The 15694-nt window shown below is 42.0% G+C and overlaps 1 protein-coding gene across 5 annotated transcripts in view; it reads left to right on the forward strand.

Moving 5' to 3' along the window:
* Positions 1–15694, forward strand: part of DENND1A (DENN domain containing 1A) — a 624449-nt gene that overhangs the window by 346456 nt on the left and 262299 nt on the right. For all 5 annotated transcript variants that reach the window (XM_030885630.2, XM_045290194.1, XM_045290191.1 and 2 more), the window contains exon 10: positions 14371–14471. In XM_030885630.2, the coding sequence (XP_030741490.1) occupies positions 14371–14471 (101 nt within the window). The remainder of the gene's footprint in view (positions 1–14370; positions 14472–15694) is intronic.

Raw genomic sequence — 15694 nt, forward strand, 5'->3', positions numbered from 1 at the left:
ATGGAGATATAATAGTTGTTAAACGAAGGCTAGGAATCAATAATGTATCAGACTTTGCAACAGTAATTCTAACTATCAAAAGGAAATGAGGCACCATCCTAAACATCTAAGGGGAATTGATTTCTAACCTAGAATTCTGTATTCCTCCTATGGAGGCTATCTGAAGAGAAAATTACAATGTCGGAGCAGGTCCCACAATCTTCTGTACTCTCATCCTATCCTGGGGATGAACGATTTATGCTATTTAGAGCCAAGTAAGTATTTGCTGTGCCCATGTTGTAGGCACTAAGGACACTAAGAACAAGGTAGACATGAATACCTGGCCTCATGGAGCTTGCACTCTAGCAAGAGACAGATTGCAGAAACAGCTTCACTGGGTAGTGTGGTAGCTAATGATAGGTTCTAAGGAATAATACAAAGCCGAGAAGGAGGCTAGACGGGATGGCGAGACATCCGGGATTGCAATTCTAGATAGCATAGTCAAGCAAGGCCTCCTTAAGAAGGGGACACTCTAGTGGCACTTCTTTCAGCAACAACCTCTTCTCTCTTACATTGTTAACTCTTCTTCCCTAGAGCACACTGTTAAAAGCATTACCAATATGGTAGTGTGTGCTCCAAATTTTGAAAAGAAAGAAAATTTCTCTAACCCACATAGCTGTCTTCTCATTTTTTTCTTCTCCCCTTTACAGCAAACTTGTGCAAGCTGGTTATCTCGATTTACAGCCTAATTTATCTCTCCTCATGCCCTTCTCAGTCTTCTCGTGTTGGGATGTGGCCCCCCACCGATCCCCCGGACAGCCTCTGTGTGATTCACCAGGGACCTCTGTGTCAAGCCAAGTTACACTGAGTTAGTGCCCTCCTGGAGAAGATCCTGGCAACTAGCCAGCACTGATCATGGACATGTGTCTGGATTGTGTATGCCAACAATAAATTAATAGCTTTTGCAAACTGAAGCTCAAATTTTAGTATTTAAAATATGATCAAGAAGTTGTCAGTTAAAAATTAAGGAAATTCTGTGTCTCTTGAATCAAGGGAGAGGAGACTCCCACTGTTTTAAGCTGTCAACGATGTATCACTTGGACTTTTAAAAACAAAACAAAACACCTTGTTGTTTTTAAAAAAGGCAAATAGTTGAATGTTATCTGAGTCCTGCATTTTACCATGTTTGTGGAAATCATTTTTGTTTTATTGAGGGTGGAGTGGGTGGTGGTGCTGTATTTATACCTCACATGTAACCAATAGTACTCATGTGCAACTTCTCTAATGAAAATCTAAGCGAACAGACATCAGTTGTATTCTAGCTTTAGGATTTCTCCAACTTCAGAGTTTAAAAGTTTTCCAATTATTTCCTCGTCATTTCTCAGTAGTCTTTTCATTATTATCTTTGGGGTGGGAGGGTAATGAAAGAGGAGTACAAAGTCCCTTTTGAGCCCGAGTTTCTTTGGTGACCCTCCCTGGACAAATCCAGCTGTGACCTGTAACGCCTTGGGAAACCACATTCTTCTCAATTTTGTGTGATAAGATGTAGGCTTAATGCCCCTCACAGCCATCAAGCACCTGAAAGATAAAAGCTGTCGAACCTTCCAGAGTGCTGTCTTCTAGAGAGATAACTGTGCATCAGCAGACACAAGCACAGCAATACTCAATTCAGAGTTAGGTAGCACATGTTTCAGGGGTTTTCGGTCAATAGCATTGTGAGATTCTGTATGGGAGAAAATGTAACTTTTTGTTCTCTTTGCTCAGTTAATGTATATTGATTGTTTTTCTTTATAAATGATAAATAGGGAAGGCTTAACTAAATCTTGTTCTCTAATGTAAAAGCTTCACTGTGATTTCTGTAGCACACAGGTCCCATTTTTCTTCTATATGTTCATATCTGAGCTGAATTTGATACAGTAACTCCCATGAACAACAAGTAAGACCTGTGTAGGGATCATATGTAATCCATAGTATTTCCAGGAAATTGGCATTCACCCCATTTAACAGAAGAGCTCCTTCTCAAGGAGAGATGGAGTAATGTATCCAAGGTCCCATCCTAGGCAATGAGAGAGATGGCCATGTAAACAGGTCAGTGGAAGGGAAGTCTTTGGATTAGAATGGGAGAAAGACCCAGGAATTACATGCTAAGCCATGATCCTTAACCCAGGTAAGGTGCTCAGGCAGTGCACTGGGTTAAAGGGCTGCTAACCTGAAAGGCAGTGGTTTGAACCTACCAGCCAGTTCATGGGAGAAAGATCAGGCATCTTTTCCTCTAAAAATTCTGTTCCAGAGTAGTTCTGTCCCACCGTGTAGGACCACCAGGAGTTGGACTCGACTAGGCCGCTGTATGCAGCAGTATGTTAATCCATTCAATGTTATTGTCTTTGGGGCCAGGATATGTTGGGTGGTACTGCTCAAACTGTCAGGAGAGCCAGAGTCACACTGTAAGGAATATACATCCTTCTAGGGGGATTTAAGAATTATTATACAGACCCCAAAGGATACACTGAACCCAATTGGGAAAAGTTTCTCAAGTAGCTTGTAAGCATCTTCAAGGTGACCAAAGAGGAGCTTTGAGAGCAGCCAAGGCATGTGTGTAGAACATCCTTATTTTGATTTAGAATTAGTACCTTGTAGGGGAGTTTCCTCTCCAGTACTCCTCAAGGGAGTCATTTTAGGTCACCCACTCTATGTGTCAGGCATATCTAGGTTTGAATTATCTAATTAATTGAGGCTCCATGTGTAATGACTTACGCTACCTATAACTATAACAATGATTACTTTTTGTTGGTATTTCAGCTTGGGGAAGAAGGGTAGAAAACCTAGTATTTCCCCTTGTTAGTCTTTCTTACTAAGTAGACAGAAGTTGTCCTGGAGAATGTGGGACTTGACTTCTGTCCTCCCATCAGGTCTGGCCAACAGTGGCTGCCCGGTATCTATTAAGGGATGAACACCTTCTCAACATTGTCCCCACGCTAGACCACTTTCCCCCATGAACTGCATCCAATGTATCTGCTCCAGTAACTTAAGAAGGGTCAGTTTATGAACTAGAGGATATTCAGATTTGACTTCATTTTTACTTCTCTCCTGGTGAATTTGACCTGGGCATGGTGTGAAATAGGTTGGACATTTGAACGAGACATGAGATGTTTTTCTAGCTCTTCTAAACTAGAAATAGTGAATCCTGTTTGCTCTCCCAAAGCCCTTGAAGCCGAGAAGAGAGTGGCAGTATAAGATGGGTTTGAAATACTGGACCAGAGCCAGGGCCTCTTTGCCTGCACACTCCGCTCTGCGTGTTCCAGCTGCAGGAACAAACTGCCTTATTTTGTTTCAAACTGTGCTGGGGGAAGCCAAGACCTTGTACCTGGAAACTTACCAAACAGAGGATTCTAACACTAAATTTAGTGTTCTATTTAAAAAAAAAAAATAAATGATCTGTTTGTTCATCATTTATATGTTAAAAAAGAGAGAGAATAACCTAGTTCACGTTTAACAACCTGAGAAGAGTATTCAAACAAGAGAGAAGAAAGCTAATCCTTTTGGTGAAGAGGGAAATCCTTAACAAAATGCAGTCAGGTGATAGCCATTAGAGAGATGCAAATCAAACCCCAGTCAGGTACGATTTCACTCCCACTAGGATGGCTAAGGTTTAAAAGAGCAAAACGAAAAACTAGAAAATAACAAATGTTGGTGAGGATGTGGGGTAAGCAGGACCCTAATCCATTGCTGCTGGGAATGCAAAGTGCTACTGCCGTGTAGTGCTTCCTTAGAAAATAAAACTACTGAATGGCCTAGCAACTCCATTCCTGGCTATATGCTCAAAAGATGAAAAATCCAAGACTCAGATGGACACTCGTCCACCAGTGTTTATCAAAGCACTGTTCATTCACAATAGCCCAAAGGTAGAAAAGCCCTAAATGCCCATCAGTAGCTGAATGGATACACAAATGTGGTGTCAGTTGTTGTTAGATGTCGTCAAGTTGGTTCCAACTCAAAGCCATCTGTGAGCCGTGCGCCACAAAGTGCGGTGCAGACAGTATCTACTACTGAGCCAGTGGGAGGAGTGAAACCTCGATACAGGCTGCAGTCTAAATAGCGTTTGAAAAGAGTACGCTGAGTGAATTAGACCATCACACAAACACGAATTTTGTAAAAAAGCAAGAAAATGCAAACACATAGAGACCAACATTTATAACAGTGACCATTTCATGGGAAGAAGCCCTGGTTGATGGTACTGTGGGTTAGACACCCTGCTAACTGCCAAGTTGGTGGTTCAAACCTTCCAGCTGCACATGGAAGAGAGATGAGGCTATATCCTCTGGTGAAGATGTACAGTCTCAGAAACCCTATGTAGGGTCACCGTCAGTCAGAATTGATTTGATGGCAGTTGCTTTGGTTTGAGTTTGGACCAATGTCAGTGGGGAGGGGAAATCACATTGATTAAAGGTAGGGCTGCACCATTGATTCTTGTGATTGCTGTCAATAAGTTGTGCAATTGTAAACAGTTGGTTGGCAATGTTGTGAGGTAGTTATATTACAATGACAACAACCAAAAAGAATAGAAGCCCCAGCTGCCTATGTATAACCAAACACCTCATGGGATATGGTTACTTGGCATGGAGGTTTCAGGTAATGGTTTTGTGAAGCGTCCCAGTTAATGGGCCTAACATTTCTGTTTCCCTTCAAGTTCAGTTCATTACCTAGTGCTTGGGGTCTTAAATGCTTGAGTGTGGCCATCTAAGACACACAAATTGGTCTCTCTCATCTGGAGCAACAGGAGAAGAAGAATGAGAAAAGGGAGGCAGATATGGAATGCATGGCTAACTGCCCCCTTTGTCATGAGACCACAAGAACTGGATAGTGCCCAGTTACCATTAATGAACATTCTGATCAAAGACTCCATAGAAAAATCCTGGACAAAGGGGGGAAATAACACAAATTCACCTTTTCATGGGTTGTAGACTTTCTGGAGCCATGGAGGGCGGATGAATCTCTAAAACTTTCTTTAAACCTTAAATCACAAATATCCCCCGAAATCATCTTACAACTTATTTCTTAGTTTGCCTTAACTGGAAAAAAAGTCTGCTTTGAGATAGCAACCTTTGGTGGATTTAATAATAGGGAAGATAACTCAGAAAGAAAAGCAGAGTGAGAGTGTTTGTACAGCTCCAAGAGTAGAATCAGTAACACTAAATTACACCTGTAGAAACTGTTGAATTGCTGTATTTGTGCTGTGTATATTTTCAGCAACAACAAAATAAATAATGTTGAGAATAGGTCACCGGAACAAGGACTCATAACTTCCTCTCTTGTTACTGCAGGCAGAAAACGTGGGTACTTGGGTGAGCCGAGGTAGTTGATGTAAGCTTAGGCTATGCAGTGAAGAGGAGTTGGTACAGATCTCAACATTCATTTAAATTTTTTTCCTACTACCTTGGTATTGACACAATACCTACTACCTTAGTATTGAATCTACTAGCTAGGTGAGTCAGACAGCCCTGCTGATAGTGTCTTTTTCCAAAGAAAAAGGCTAGACTAGAGCATGCCAAGGTTTTGTTCCTTTTCTGCTTCTCCCATCTACTTCATCTTCCCTGTGCCACTTTCTAACCCTCCCTTGTGCAAGTTTTCTTGACCTCTGTGAACTTCTCCAACCTCAGCTGTGATGGGGGCCATGATTAATACTGACTTCAGAGTTGTTGGAAGGATACAATGACTGTAAATACGAAAGCATATAGCTTACTGCTGATCACATAGTGCTCAGTAAACAAAAACAAGCCAATACACACACACATCCTGACTCATGGCAATTCGGTGTGTTTCAGACTTACATGCACTCCATTGGGGTTTCCAAGAGCTGTAATCTTTTCAGAAGTAGATCACCAGGCCTTTCACAGCACCGCTGGGTGGATTCAAACCACCAATGTTTTGGTTAGTAGCCAAGTGCAAATTGCTGGTGCCAACCAGGGACAATCTAGTATTCCATCCTATTCAGTACCAAATTGTTAGTTCTCTCTGAATCCCACTCCCACCCACCCCACCCCCTGCCCCCCAGGTGGGGCAATAGACCCTGATTCGATTTTCAGAAACAAGGAGGATGATGGACATCCTGGAAGGGTTCTGAGGATTTAATTAGTGTAACTGGGGGCAGTGGGTGGTGAATGAATCCAAGCAACTGAAAATAGCCATGGCAACTCGTACGAGGCTTTCCATCTCCACCCACTTTGCCTTAGTCACCTACTCATTGACTAAATTGTTCTCCCTTATTTCCAGTCTCCACAGTCATCACTACATAGAGCTCTGCATCCCCTGGACCCTCCTGACCATCTCACTGGCCTCCCAGCAGAGAGGAGAACCAGCAGCTTGTCGGTCTGCCTCCTCCCAGCCCCTGCTCTGATGCCTTGCTCTCTGTGACTCTTGCCCCAGGCAGAATTAATGATTATCTTTACAGGCTAACACACTTGAACCTCTATCATAGCACCTCTTTCATAATGCCTTTGGGTTGAAGTTGGTTGTTTGCATTTTGATCTTTCTAGCTATATTTTAAATTGCTTGGGGGCACAATGTGTGCACACGGCGGATACTCGATGATTGTCGCATTAAAAGGGATCATAGCACCCAGGCGTTTTCATGTGCACTAAGAACCGAGACTCTGGAACTGGGTTAATGGCCCAGCTTGGTCGGTGGCTCTGTGACTTTGAACGTCTAGGAACCTTAGTTTCCGCTTCTGTGAAGTGTTGCCTAGCTTAAAGGGTTGTTGTGAAGATTTTAATGTGTGAGAAGCAGTTGGAACAGTGCTTGGCATATATTAAACACTAAATAAGTAATGGTGGTAGCTGTGACCTCGTAGTGTCAAACACTCGAAGTTGACTCACTTTCTAAGGTTGGATTGGCTCAACTAAGCTCTGTTGGGGAGATTTTCTTTTCCTTCTTTTTTCCTGTGCCTAAAATGCCAGAACTGCTGCCACCGTGGTTGCTTCTCGGGGTGGGTGACAGACTTGTAAGTACTCGTGGCTAGATGTTTAGAAATGATTTTTTTATTAAACCAATAGATGTAAATCCATTTGCTAAAGATATATTTTGATCTTAGAAATAATTTTAAAGTAGAAATATCCGTTTGCACTAGGGTGTGAGGTGGCAAGTCGGTTTTCCCTGACCTTTGACAGTGGTTACCTGTTAGGAGGGCACCACCCCCACCCTACCAGCATCCTGTCCTGACCCTGTGACCTGGAAGTAATATTTGTCACAGGTGCAGAATGTAGGAGGGGCAGAATGAAGTCTTATCACTCCCAAAGCCAACCTTGCCTTTCACCTTTCCACCTTAAAGGAAAAGGCTCTCTGTCCACCCTCCTGGTGCTGTAGGCCTCTCCTTGGGTGGCTCAAGCTTTTCTCTGGCAGCAGTGGTTGCTTTGATGTTCTCAAGTGTCAGATCTTGGCACGAAAGCTTGTTGCCTTGGCTGATAACTTGCTCTAATTATTCTAGGAGGTAGCTAAAACTTTTTTGTTTTGTTTTTTTAAGGAAAGCAAGAGAAGTGATTAAGGAGGCAGATGATTGCTCGAGTGAGCTTCTCCTTGACTGGGCGATATGGTTCTTAGGGGAAGGTCTTCTATTTGACTCCACGTTGTGTTTCCCCGTCTCCTTCTTTTTCCTCCAGAGGATGGTAAGGATGCAAGGGAGAGAATGACAGGAAGAAGGATTGACCCCACCTCTCAACAGTCGTCCCCCCCCCCCCCACATATACACACACCCCAGCCACGGCTGTCCAGGTGCACACACCCCACCCTCACCCCACCACCCCCAACAGAGCTATTTGTTGACTTCTAAGAAATGTAGGACTTGCTTTGCTCTTTCCCTTCTTTGCACTCCCATGCCTGGCACCTGTCTAGGCCAGCTGAGGATCACATCTTTGTGGTTCTTTAGTTTTTGAGCCTTTCTGCTAAAATCTATTAAGTGTAGTTAACACAACATGAAGTTAGCAAAACAACTTATAATGAACAGGTTTTTTTCCTTATACCCTTGGAAAAGTAACTTACAGAATTGTGTCCGAATTTTACTTAAACCTTTTTGCCGATACTGACTTTCCCATTTGAGGATAAGTGAAAATAAACAAATGGAAACCACAACACTGTTTGAATAATGGGACACTTCCATATCAACTGCAAACCCCACAAGCAAACCCCAATGCCCCCCAGTCTGTTGTGACTTACAGTGACCCCATAGGGCAGAGTAGAACTGTCTCATCGAGTTTCCAGCATTGTCATCTTCCAGGAAGCCTTCCATGGAGCTGCTGGTGGGTTTGAACTCCTGCTCTTTTGATTAACAGCCATGTACTTTCACCACTGTATCATCAGGGCTCCTTGATGACTAGAAAAGTGCCTTAGAATTAAGTAAACTAATCTAATTCTTAACTTGAGAAAGATAGGAACTTTTCCAATGCATACTATTTTCATGGGTGATTCTCTGTTTAGGTGTACCGTGTGTTTTTAAAGGTATTATTCTAGCATTTTTCTACATTCTTCATGTGACCAATTTCTCTGCTTATTAAGATCAAAGGAATTTAGAAGGTGAAATTCCTTGAAGCCTGTGAAAGCAGGTCAGTTTGACATTGTAACATTCTGCATTCTGGGTGTGAAAAATGAGTGTGCCCCCAAATGATTTTTTATCCTCAATCATACTGCCTTTTAGAAAGAGCCTTCTACTTATGATCTATTAAGCAATTGCAATTTGCTCATGATTTTAAACTCGAAGCATTGTAACATTCCTTAGACATTTTCTAAACCCCTGCTCTGTATCAGGCATAGTTGGAGATCAGGAGAGAGGAGTCAAATGTAGCCTTGCCCTTGAGGAGCCTCCCCTCACTTTGGCCCCATGCCCTTGGTCTCCTAAGATCATCCACTACTGGGGTCTTCAGATTATCAAGGGCAAAGCATGAGCACACGCTGTGCTCTCCACTGTTAAGTGGAGAAGGCTCAAAGGTTCCTAGAGGACCCCCAGATTAAAGGTGGGTCCCCGTTGCTGCAGAGATGAAAAAGCAAGGCCCACTTGGAGATGAGCCCTGTTGCATGGCTGCCTCAAAAGGTACACGGGGCTAGGAGCAGAGCATGCTCAATGTCAGGAAGTCAGGGGCTGGCCCTTCTTCTGGAATTGTAAATCTTCAAAGCCAGAGAGGGAAGCAGAGTTCCTGGAGTCCAGTTTCTCATTTTACATGGTAGAGGAATTGAGACAGGAGAGAAAATGGCTCGCTCAGATCATAGAGAGAGTCAATGGAAGATTCCACACAAGGATGTGAAAGAGAACACAATAGAAAGCGAGACTTTCAAATATACACTTCTCCAAAATGGGATCTCAACCTCTCTCCCCGAATCGTCATCAAAGTTTCATTTGCTTGTGGATTAAAGGCATCTTAATTAAATGTAACTAATCCTGAGCAAATGCCCACATCTGCTTTTTTTCCCCAAAAATGATTATTTTATGGGTACGTTGCCCCAGATACTTGGTCATCTACTGTTTTGGCAAACTAGGTGTTTTGGTGCTTGTGCATCGTTTGGTGTTGCTCGCAGGGATGGCATCTCCTTCACAGCAAACTCCACGCACAGAATGAGTACTCGGTAAAAAAAAAAGTTCCTTTGTATGCATAGAAATACAACAGCCATTATAGTTTGACAGGCCTGCATGTGAGTCCCATTCTGTCACGAACTAGCTGTGTGACCTTGGGCAATTTCTTTTACCTCTGAGACCGTGTCCTCACCTGTGAAATGTGTTGATGAGTGTATACATAGATAAACATGTGCACTTCTCCACCGCCCTTTCTCTACAAAATAATACTTTGCAAGGTCCTAAAGCCCCACACGGCCGGTGCCTGGCACACATACGTGGGATTCTTATTTTTCTTCCATGTCAAATCCGAGTGCTGCCCTTAAGAATCAGCTGAAGGACTGGACTCTTAGTCTGAAACTCTGGATGTTATCTCTGAGAAAGACCTTAAAATTTTAAAAAGAAATAAAAGGTGTCTTTGTGACCATTTTTTCCCCCAACTCTATCCTTGATCTCTGCATTCATGTCCTACTAACTTTGTCTCTTGAGAAAGCGAGGAGAGTTCTAAAATAGTGTTAACCTTGTGGCCCTTTAATTGAGGACAGAATTTGCTAACGTGGATCCCAAACCCCACCAATGGTTTACTTTATAACCTGTGTCCTGGCTAGACTGGCTGTTGGCTGTAGAATCTGTCTAGTTTTTGTCTGGAACCTTAGACTATTCAGCTGCTTCAGGGCAAAATCTTTTGGGGTGTCATTAAATGGGATTGATAATTGGCTTCTGATGAATATTCATTGTGACTAATGACTTTGGGCAAATTTTACACATCTTATCTTCCTATTCTCCCACGGAGTAAAATTTTGATAGGCTCATTTTCCTCAACTTGCACTTCAATTAAATATTCACAATGCCCTTTTTGTGGACTATACTCCAAATTGTATATTTTCAGTACTTTTCAATTTTGTATTTTGTAAGGACCAGGTATCGACCTTTTCTATCTTTCAGTTTTTAGAAATGGGGGTCTTTGAATTGTTTTTTAAAATAATAAGTGACTCTAGTGATAATTTATGGAACATAGTATATGTCTTTCCATGTTACACATAGTTAAATCCTAAGACTTCTTGTAATTGATTTAGCCATTATTCATTCTTAAGTAGCGATGCACATAGTTAGTGCTATTTAGTATTTTGGAAAAGAGCCAAACAATTTCTTTTCTTTGTTTGTTTGTTTTCTTAATCAGATGCGTGAATGCATTTTACCCCAATTAAAGAGGTTTGGCCCTAGAAAACTCCCTAATGTACTGATAGAACACATTAAAAGCTTGCTTTTTATGTGGGATAAATAATTTTTAAGTCTTGGCATTTAGCTTGGTAGGCTTTTGTAAGGTTAAGGAGAATCAAAAAGAGCATTATTGGATGATTTTTTTCAAACACATGCTCGATGAAGGTGTTATTTTACATGTGTGTGATATGGTGTAGATTTTAAAGTGTTTATATTTGATGTGTAAGAAATTGTTCAGAAATCATTTGAACATGCCATGGAGTCTATTCCAACACATGGTAATCCTATGCACAACAGAGAATTCTGTCCAGTTTTGTGCCATCTTCACAGTGATTGGTTGTGCTTGAGCCCATTGTTGCAGCTACTGTGTCAGTCTAGCCCCTTGAGGGGCTTCCTCTTTAACTCTGACCCTTTATTTTACCCAACATGATGCCTTCTCTCAGGATTAGTCTCTTCTGATAGCATGTCAAAAGACATGAGCCAACGTCTTACTATCCTTGTTCCTAAGGAGCCTTCTGGTTGTACTTCTTCCACTACAGACTTGTTCATTCTTTGGACAGTCCATAGTAGAATCGATATTCTTTACCAACACCATATTCCGCATTCAACATTTCTTCTTTATCCATGGGCAGCTTTTGCCATCTGAGATGATTGAAAATACTGAGTCTTGGGCAGGCACACCTTAATCCTCAACATGGTCAAGAGGTTATGTGCAGCAGATCTGCCCAGTGCAACTTGCCCATTGCAATATTTCTTGGCTATTGCTTTTATGGGTGCTGATTGTGGATCCAAAATGAAATTCTTGACAATTTCAATCTTTTCTCCATTTATTATGATGTTGTCTATTGGTCCATTTACACACACACACACACACACACACACACATATAATGCCATATATATGCATGCATGCCATGAGGGCAGTGGTGATTCAGAGGTAGAATACAGGAGGCATGGTTTTGATATCTGGTTAATATACCTCAAGCACAGCTGCTACCTATGTGTCAGAGGAAGCATACCTATTACAATCATACTGAACCGTTTTCAGTGGCGCTTCCAAACGAAGATGGACAAGAAAGAACAGGCTAGGAGTCTGCTTTTGAAAGTCAGTCATCACAGCTGTCGTGGATGGTTTGGCATGAGTGAGGCCAACCTGCTAGAAGCTGACAGCAATGTGCATGTGCTATCATCGCTGAAGACCTGGAGATGGAAAGAGACAAACTCTTTCTCTACGGTGAGAGGCAGACATACAGACAGTTACATTCTGGTAACAAAATGGACCTACTTCACAGAGGTGGTGCTTATACAGAGATCTGGAAGAGGAGAGGTTTGCCAGGGTCAAAAGCCCAGCAGATTCAGGGAGGGGTGCACAGAAAGAGTTAAAAGGCATGCAAAACTCTTCTTGGGTCTGCAGATCATTCATGATAAGGAGAGCAGTAGGGACATTTATTATAAATGGAGACTGTGGCCATGGAAGCTTGTCCCTAGGTAGACAGGGCCTGGGCCATGGAGACAAGCCTATTCCCAACAAACCACTGAAGCCTTGGAATAACGGGAGGGACCTGCACTTTAGTAAGAGCACTCTGTGGCTACTTGAAGGAAGGCCAAAAGGGGTGGAACCCAAGTCTTTCGTCAGCCTCCAACCTGAGATTAGGGTAGAATTAGAAGAAAGTGGCTTCTTTCTCTGCTAACATACCACCAGTAGAGCTTTTTCATCTGTTCTGACCTTGAGGGATCGGTTATCTATGTAGGACAGCCTGCTTTGTACAGAAACTCACCGAAATGGACCAGGAATGGATGGACTGAACCAGCAGAGTCACAGGGAGCAGCTCTGAGTGAGCTTGCAGGATCATCTCCTGTTCGTGGCTTGTACCTGGTTGAAAGGACAGGTCTGAGTGAAAAGAGAGGAGGGGGTGGGGTGGAGAGGAGCAGCTCTGGCTTTAACAAGCAGCTCTCACAACCATGAAACCTCCGCAGAATATCCCATTGAAAGCTGTTCGTGTTACACTAACCTCCGGGTTTCTTTTAACTGGGCCTTGGCCCGTCACTCTTTCACCACGTGAATGTCTTTCTGTCAGCAAAGGCCAGTTACCAGCTTCCCAAAGAAGCAAAAGGCCTCTAGGGAGCAGACTTCCCAGAAATCAAAGGAACATTAAAGAAAAAAGACAGAAAGAAACATGTGTTGTTGGCTTTTGTCACTTCATAGCCATGTCTCCAAAGGTGTGGGTTGTCTTCCTCCTCTCCCTGGGTTGAATTTTGAAGTAGTTTTATCTATTGTATTATCTTTGCTTCCCAAATTTTTTATTGTATCATATACCACTTGTGGATTTTTCTCTCTCTTTAAAAACAAACAAGCAGAAAAAAGGAATAGAAAACAGAGCATGTCAAAAGAACGAGGAAAGGAAGGATCAGTCAGTAAACAGTGCCCAGGCAATTGATTAACTGTGTGGAAAAATAAATTCTCACCTCAGTTCTTAACCCTAAATTAATTCCAGATGGATTAGAGTTAAATGCTGAGGAGGAAATGGAGAGCGGCACCCTTAGGAAGCAGCCAAGAAGGAAAAGATTTATCTGTATAGTTATTTAAAACTCCTCTTCAGCCAAAAGTTCAAGGAAAATTAAACTAGGATAAATGATTTTTTTAAATCTTCCCAAGAATTAGTATATTTTATATAGTCATCAGTACTTGCTGGTAACTCAATTAAAAAAAATTACTCATGCACATTAGAGCAAGCTAACTAAGAATACAAACAGACCACTTACCTAAGAAATTACGGTCAAGGAACTATGACAAAACATTCAGTCTTGGTCATGGTCAGAGACCGAAAAGTAAAAACAAGGCATAGACGATGATAAAACCACTACCTTGACTATCATGTGAGGGGCAGGAGGCCAGCTCCCCAGTTCATGGTGGCAGGAGTGTCGAGAGCCCTCCCTCTTCATCTATGTATGGATCTGTGTTTACCAAGTGGCCTAAAATATTTACAACTTTTGTCTCTTAAGTCTACATCCAGGAACCTCATAGAAAAATATGGGCCTGATCTGATTATAGTGGCAGAAGACTAGTTGAATAAAAGGTTCATGGGAAAAAATGGAATTGTGAAATAATAGAAGGGTTCCCTGAACTTTTTGAAGTTACCTCGCACTGCAATGTGTGCGGGAAATGCCATCATATAATAGCAAGCTAAAGCAAGATCCTTGGAAAAAATTGTATTTACAGTCATTCTCATTAGAAAAGGAAGCACGAGTTATATATGTGCCCAGTACCTTAAAATATTAAATAATCTTTAGATGGGAATTCTTTTATCCTTGGTCCATTTTCTGTGTGTCCCCCCCCCCCGTCCCCCCCGTAACAGCACCTTTGTTTTATAATAAGAAATAATAGAATTTTTAAAGAAAGAAAGTACTTAAAAATTTTAAATCATAGTGCTTGCCTTAACTGAGAACTTTTTGTGCAGATTTTTAACTTAGCATTTCAGTGTGTTGAAAAGCCTGTACTTCATTTTATCACTGAGCTCAAATGATGACATTTGCTCACTTAGACTTTGTAGGGCTGACTCCAATTTGTTCCTGTTGCAGCTGACTGCCTGCATCCACGGGTCTGCCGCGATGCTCTACCCTATGTACTGGCAGCACGTGTACATCCCTGTCCTGCCTCCACACCTGCTGGACTACTGCTGGTAAGGCTACTACAGGCCCTGCCCTCGGCTTTTCCTCCATGAGCTAACCAGGGTTAGGTCTGTGGCTCGTTAAGGTAGTAACTGACTAAATTAAAAATATTAACTTCAAAATGACATTTGGATTTTAGACCACCTGGTTGCATGGCTCTCTTATTTCCCAACAGTTTTCATATAGTAAGTCTTGATGGCATTCTTAAAGGGTTCAAGAGAGCAAGCCATACTTTTTTCATTTCTTCACTTGGAGACACCAAAGCGTGTGTGTGTGTGTGTGTGTGTGTGTGTGTGTGTGTGTGTGTGTGTCTCCTAAGACAAATTGGGAGACTGACAAGAACAATTGTGGTCCCCCAGGTATTCAGGCTCTTGCCATGTCTTGACATGTTCCATAGACTTGCTCTCAGCTGTGATTTGGGAGCACAAATCAGACACCAGAACCCTCTGAAGTTTTTAGTGAGAATCTCACTCTTCAATGAAATGTGTTTTAGAGTCAGCTCTTTGCCTTTCAGTTGTATAACTTGGAGCAAATCACTTGGCTTTAAGATTTCTTTTCCTGATCTGCAAAACAAAAGTGTTCAATACATAATTATGTAAAGATGAAATGAGGTAAAATTTGCAAGGGCACCGTGTATTAAAACTGGCTCATGGCAAGGTACTCAATACATATTTCTGCAGAGATGTCATCATTATCTCTCTCTTTAGTAGATTACAAAAGACACTGTTTATGTGGTTGATTTGGGTCTGATTTCCTTTTGAATAACTTCTTTTCCAGTGTAATGTGGCTAAAGACATTGTCTCCAAATAGCTCAAGGCCACAGAAATAGAGAAGGAAACACTATGCATGTGTCGGAAAAGGAGCTGCCAGAAATGGAGAGCTCCCTGAAAGAAAGGAGTCATGGGATGGGCCATAACCCTGCCACCCACCTAACAGGTGACTGAAGATATTTACCATTGGTTCAATGATTAATTCCAGGCCAGTGATAGCTTTTGCTGGGGTCTCCAGCCCATTCTGCAGCCATCTTTTTGAAAACATCCACACAGTGGCCACGTTGTCCTAGGAGCAGACAGACATTACACAGCTGCTCCTTACTTGATTGTGTTGGATTCACCCTCATTCAAGAAACTGGGTGTCAAATGAAAATCAATGGTTCTGTCTAGTATGTTTCATTAGTGAATTGGCCCATTTCTGTCATTATTCTGTATGTATCTTATCATGGTGGATATTTTTT

Source organism: Echinops telfairi, unplaced genomic scaffold (genome assembly GCF_000313985.2).
Source record: "Echinops telfairi isolate 266 unplaced genomic scaffold, ASM31398v2 ScPeMD7_32;HRSCAF=126, whole genome shotgun sequence".
Classification (NCBI taxonomy): Eukaryota; Metazoa; Chordata; class Mammalia; order Afrosoricida; family Tenrecidae; genus Echinops; species Echinops telfairi.